General features: G+C 22.9%; 1 protein-coding gene across 1 annotated transcript in view; it reads left to right on the top strand.

Annotated features, from left to right (window-relative positions):
- LOC135146094 (DNA polymerase delta catalytic subunit-like) overlaps positions 1-6,000 on the top strand; it is a 31,502-nt gene continuing 25,502 nt past the window's right edge. Inside the window, exons 1-9 of the mRNA XM_064078237.1 lie at positions 1-90; positions 158-361; positions 748-898; positions 1,546-1,681; positions 3,215-3,308; positions 3,671-3,766; positions 4,532-4,616; positions 5,298-5,412; positions 5,670-5,799. Coding sequence (XP_063934307.1) covers positions 816-898; positions 1,546-1,681; positions 3,215-3,308; positions 3,671-3,766; positions 4,532-4,616; positions 5,298-5,412; positions 5,670-5,799 — 739 coding nt within the window. The 5' untranslated portion in view covers positions 1-90; positions 158-361; positions 748-815. The remainder of the gene's footprint in view (positions 91-157; positions 362-747; positions 899-1,545; positions 1,682-3,214; positions 3,309-3,670; positions 3,767-4,531; positions 4,617-5,297; positions 5,413-5,669; positions 5,800-6,000) is intronic.

The raw sequence follows: 6,000 nt of genomic DNA, 5'->3' as shown, positions 1-6,000 counted from the left end.
AAACTACTAAAATTTTTTGATTTAAATTTTAGTTATATAAGAGCTTAAACTATAATTGCTATTGTCTCTAAAGCGCATATACGCAATAAGGTTGCTTTAGAAAATAACTTGTGAAATAAATCAAATAATTCTTAAAATATTACATTATGTTCTTCAGCATGCAGACACCTCCAGTTCTTGATCTAAAAAGGCCAGGCTCAAAGCCTTTTTTAAACGGGCAAAGTAAGAGCGTTAGTTTTACAGATGAGATGGAGAACATGGAACTGGAAAATGAATACGTCGCCGTTGAACCAAACATAATAGAAGCAAAAAAGATCAAAAAAAACCTTTGCGGAAGAAAATAACTCAGCAGAACTCAGTAGTATTATTTATTTATTTATATATAATATAAGTAAATAAAATAACACTATTTATACACTGATTTGAGTAACGGATTTATTGATCTAGGAAAGTTAATAACAGATTAAAATATCTGATAAGAACTTTTTTTTTTAACTTCTATAATTTTGTTTATGGAAAAAACATAAAATACACATTTTCAACTATTCTCTTTCGCACACTATATTATATGCATTTCATTGTTTAAATTGCAACTATTATAATAACTTTAATTTTACAAAAATCCGCTTCAAGACCGGAAATATAGTATTTCTAATTATATATAACATAAACTTTATTTGTTGGGCATGATTATTATATATGTGCCTTTTATACTTAAAATTATAATTATAATTATCTTTTCATTAGATAAAAAGCAAATTTGGGGACGTCCAGTGGTAGAGGCGAGTTATTATAAGGACCACTCGTTGCTGTTTATGCAGACTGCCGTAGACTACACGTTTGAGCCTGTCTTGCCGGGCATGCCGGGGTTAAAGACCGGTACTGCCCCCGTTATAAGGTTTTCTTACTTTTTTCATATGTTTTACATTCTATTCAAATATATATTTATAATTTTATTTGCTATTAGTTTTATTATTATTTGATTTTTATATTTTATATATACATTATTTTTATTTAATTTTTCACTTAATATTTTATTTTTTTATCTATATCGTTATATTATTAACTTAAAATAATTTGTTTTATACTTATTTTTAATATTTTTACTAGTTTATTAAATATATACTTTATATTTAATACTTTGTTTTATAAGTTTTTCCAAATTATTATTATTATGAACCTATAATAACTTTTTTACTTATTTTATATTATTATTTGTTTCTATTCTGTTTGAATATATTTTATAATATTATTTATTATTATATTTTTCTTGTATTTATTATGCTCCCTTTTTTTCTAATATTTATTTATTTTTTTGTTAATATATTCATGATAACATTACATTTTATTTGTATTAATTATGATCACTTTTCATATTTCATTATTTGACCATTTTTTATTAATTTCTTTAATGAAATGCTTTATTTAAAGAAAAGACTTCATAAAATTAATTTATTTATATTTTATTAAAAACAAAATAAGAAAATTATAAGTAAATTTGGTTACGGTCGATAGAACATCACTAATTTCATAATTTTTTTAAAGACTGTACGGCGTTACTGCTGAAGGGAACAGCGTTCTCTGCAAAGTTCATGGATTTTTGCCTTACTTTTTTGTGCAGGCGCCCCAACATTTCGACTATGCAGATTGTGATTACTTCAGGGCTTATTTTAATTCTGCAGTTCTGAAATTTTATATATATTTATTTCATTTATAAAAATTATCGCAAAAATTTGTGAGGTCTTATTTTATTATAATTCTTTTGTTTTTTAATGATTGGTGTTGTGTCGTAAAGTTATATCCATATATGCACTTGTCACTATATTTGCTGATTTTTTAATGCTTATTGGTTAACGTTAAATAATTAATTATAACTTTCATTGTTTGTTGTGCTTCTAGCTTTAAAGTTAATTATTAAAGTTTTTTTATTATAGCATTTTTACGATATTTTAGGCCAAAAAAGGTAAAAAACATTTACTAACGTATTTATCATTATTCCTATTGGTTGACTTTGTATATATACTAAAAATTATTATTTATATATACTGGAGTTTTTTAAAAATCCTTGCGAAGTACTTTTTAGGAGTAAAACGGTGTAAACTAGAATATTATTTCGTTAAATTTATTGTATTAAGTTCTAAGTTCATTAATTATTACTATTATAAATTTGATTTATATATATATATTTTTATATCTCATCGTGTTGAGTTCTATGCAAACTTTTTTCTATAAAATTTTTCTCAAAAATCGTGTAGCTAATTTACTTAGGCTTTTTCATTGTAGTTATATTTATCCCTACTTAAATCTTATTGGTCGTTATTAATCATCACCGTTTATTATACACAAATAATCTTTTTCGGGTATCGAAAAGATTAGTGAACGGGCTTATACATTTTTTTAAGTTTACTATTTTTTCTAGTTGGTCACATTTATATTTGTATATACTTCGTTTAAAAAAATTTTTTTATAGAAAAAATATCCAAAAAAATTGGGACAAGGGACTGTTTCGTTATTTTATAGTAAAATAATAAGTTATTTTTTAGAGTTTATAAAATTATTAAAAAATTTATTTATTATAAAAAGTATATACATAGTAATAGCTTTAGCACCTCTCGCACTAATTGATTTTCCATTGATATATTAGTCCTCCAGACTGGCATCTATAAATTTATCAGAACTATTTTGCTTAAAAGTTGCGAGAAAGACTGCTAAATTAGTAAGATGGGCTCATCCACCAGTGGGAGCACAAACTCTTGACCAATTGCTTGCATGTTTCTAAAATGAAAGCACCTCAGTTTCATTTTGTTTGTGTGATGGTTTTAGTCCTTTTTTTAATTGCACCAAAACTTTTGTTATCGAGCGACTTTCTTATATGTATGGAGACACTATACTAAGTTTGTAAGTTGGAAAGTTTTTCAATAAATGCAATGAAAATAAAGGCACATTACGTGTCGCCAGACCCAACAAAATGTCATTATTTAAATTTTTTTTTTTACAAAGTTTTCATGTTTAAGTCATTTTTTAATGATTATAATGGGAAAAATTATAAAGTTGGGGTTACCACATGTGTTTTGTTATACTTTTTTCCAGTTTTGAATTATTTTTTAGTTTTCATTGGTTATTATTGATATATTTTATTTATTTTATATTTTTTACTTTTTTTAGTATAACTCAATTTAATATTATATTAAAATAATGCTAATATGATAAAAAGTTATTAGAATCTTCCACAAAACATAAAGAGCCTGTTTTAAAAGTTGAAGTTTGTTATAAAAAGAGTATCTTTGGCTATACTGAAGGGAATAATTATTAAAGTTTTAAAAAAATTAAAAAAAATATTACAATAATTATTATGTAAAAGTCGGTATATAATAATATTTAATGAATAAATATAGACATAGTAATAATATGATAATAATATTAATAATAAATAGTCATAATAACAATGAAAAGTAATAATAGTAATAGTTACTAAAGATGATATATAATAATTATTATGAATAAGTATATAATATAAATAAATAGTATTAACAATAAAGAAATGTAGTAATAGCTATAGTTAATAATAATTATAATTATATTAAATAAAAAAATAAGTAATAAAGCTTCTTATCTTTAAGAAAAACTTTTTGTAAAATTTATAAATATTTATTTTGCTGATTAATAGAACTTTCTCCCTTTTTACGAGTCACCATGGCCGTCCCTAAACTGGTAGCAACTTTGCGCAGAATTATTGAAAGTGGGATTCATTTGGGCCCAAAATACGGTTCATCGGCAGTTGATTAACGTTTATTTTGTTTATATGTTATTATAATGATTAACTGGAACATAACTAATAATTTTTTAGTTCATTATTTTTGTGGTAATAAATTTCAACTACTGGTTGGCTGGGCGAATAATAATATCTATTATATATAGTCAACTTTGTTGGTATTGTTTAATCATAATTTTTTTTGATGTTTATGTTTATTATATTTAGTTCATTATTTTTATGAAGGCTTTTTTACTTGTATATTATATTGTTATTTGCTCATTTTTGGGTTATTTAAGTAGTAACTTATTGGCTTAAAGCACATTTTTATAATAAAAATGTCTTCCAGTATAAACTCTTCATTAATTTTGCTGACGCCAGTAAAATAAATAAGTACTCGACGGTATAAATTATTTAAAGCCGTTTGTTTATTGTATCCCATGAGGTTTTGAGTTTAAACCTTATCGGCTCAAGTATTTCCTTTAATATTTTGAATGAAAGTCTTAAATTTTACTATAATTTTTTTTAATTATTACTTGTTAAATTTTGTTTACTTTTTAATTATTTAAAAAAGTATTTGTTAATTTTTTTAATATTTCAATTTTTTTTTTAAAATTATTATATAGTGATAATGCCAATATAATAATGAACTAATTATTATTTTATGAATTTTTCTAATTTTTTTTTTTAGACTAGTATTTATTATTATTTTTATATATACAATCTACATTTTTATTTATTTCAGAATAAATACATTTAACAACTTTTATTTATTAAAAGGAACTCTAAAATTACAACCGTACGAAGCCAATATCGAGTTTGTTATTCGCTTTATGGTAGATGCTAATATTGTTGGCTGCAATTGGTGGGTCTATATGTTAATATATTTTTTGTTGGGCATAACCGCGTGAAACTTTCAGTAGAGTAAATAAACTTTTACATTTGAAATAAAGTAGTATTCACATTGAATTTTTTTTTATTCTAATATAGAGCAAAAGAATAAGTAAAGCTTTAATAGTTTTATTTTTATTGCTTTTACTTATAAGTCCAATTAATAAATGAAATATTACAGCAAAGTTTTTATTTATTACATAAAAAATTTTATAACCGATTCTTTGAAAGTATTATCAAATTTATTTCTTTTTATTAAATTATTCATAATATTTGTTAAGTATTATTCTTTTCTATGTATGATTAAACGAAAATCTTATATATAATTCTTATTCACTTTTGAAATAATCTTATAAACTTTTATATTTAAAATAAATTAGTGATTGATTTTATTTTTCTTTATTTATATTAAAAATTTATAATAATAGACTAAATTAAGTTTTATTAGTTTTATATTTATTGGTTTTATTTATATTTTAAAAAAAAGCTTTATAAATATATAAACATTTTCTTTTCACAATAATTAAGAAATTTATTTTTTCCCTTTTGGTTTTTTGTAATACTTATAAGTATTATTATTTTTATTCATACTTTAATATATAAATAGCACTAGACTTTTAATATTATTATTGTTAATTTTTATGTATGTTATAAGGATTGAGCTTCCCAAAGGCCAGTTTTGCGTGGTCAACTCCACAGCCAAGCAGCCTGACCACGTGCAAATATTAGTCAATGTTGCTTATGACAAAATTATTTCTTATCCTGCTGAAGTTGCTTATTTTTTTAGATTTTATTATATATTTGTTTTGCTTATTATTTATTACTATTATTGTTTGTAGTGTTATTAAGTATTGTATTATATAATAATGTGCTCTTAAAGAGTAACGTTTTTATAATAATTAACAATATTAAGTTTTATTATTTCTTAACTTTTTTTATTCAAATTTCTTCAGTTGTAATATTTATTATCGTTATTAACTTTTAATAAATCTAAATTTTTTTGAAACATATCTTTCATCCAATTAAGGGAAGCTGGCTAAAATTATCGCCACTGAGAATATTGAGTTTTGATATCGAATGCGCTGGCCGCGAGGGACACTTTCCTGAACCTAAATTGGACCCGGTGATTCAAATTGCTAACATGGTCATGAATTTGGGTCAGTTTATCAATCCCGTGTTTCTATATTATATTAAATTTTTTACAATTCTTCTTATATATATATATATATATCTTCTCTACAGCTTTACTACTTTATTTATTTCTAAATGTTTTAGTTTTTAAAGTTTTTCAAATTCATTATAATTATTGTCTTTTTTTGCCAAAAAAAATATTTATAATTTTTCAGATTTTTTATATT

This window comes from Zophobas morio, unplaced genomic scaffold, assembly GCF_036711695.1.
Source record: "Zophobas morio isolate AGI-343-1 ecotype UQ-CSIRO unplaced genomic scaffold, CSIRO_AGI_Zmor_V1 ptg000213l, whole genome shotgun sequence".
Taxonomy (NCBI): domain Eukaryota; kingdom Metazoa; phylum Arthropoda; class Insecta; order Coleoptera; family Tenebrionidae; genus Zophobas; species Zophobas morio.
The sequence above is the reverse complement of the archived record's forward strand: the minus strand, read 5'-3'. Positions and strand labels throughout refer to the sequence as shown.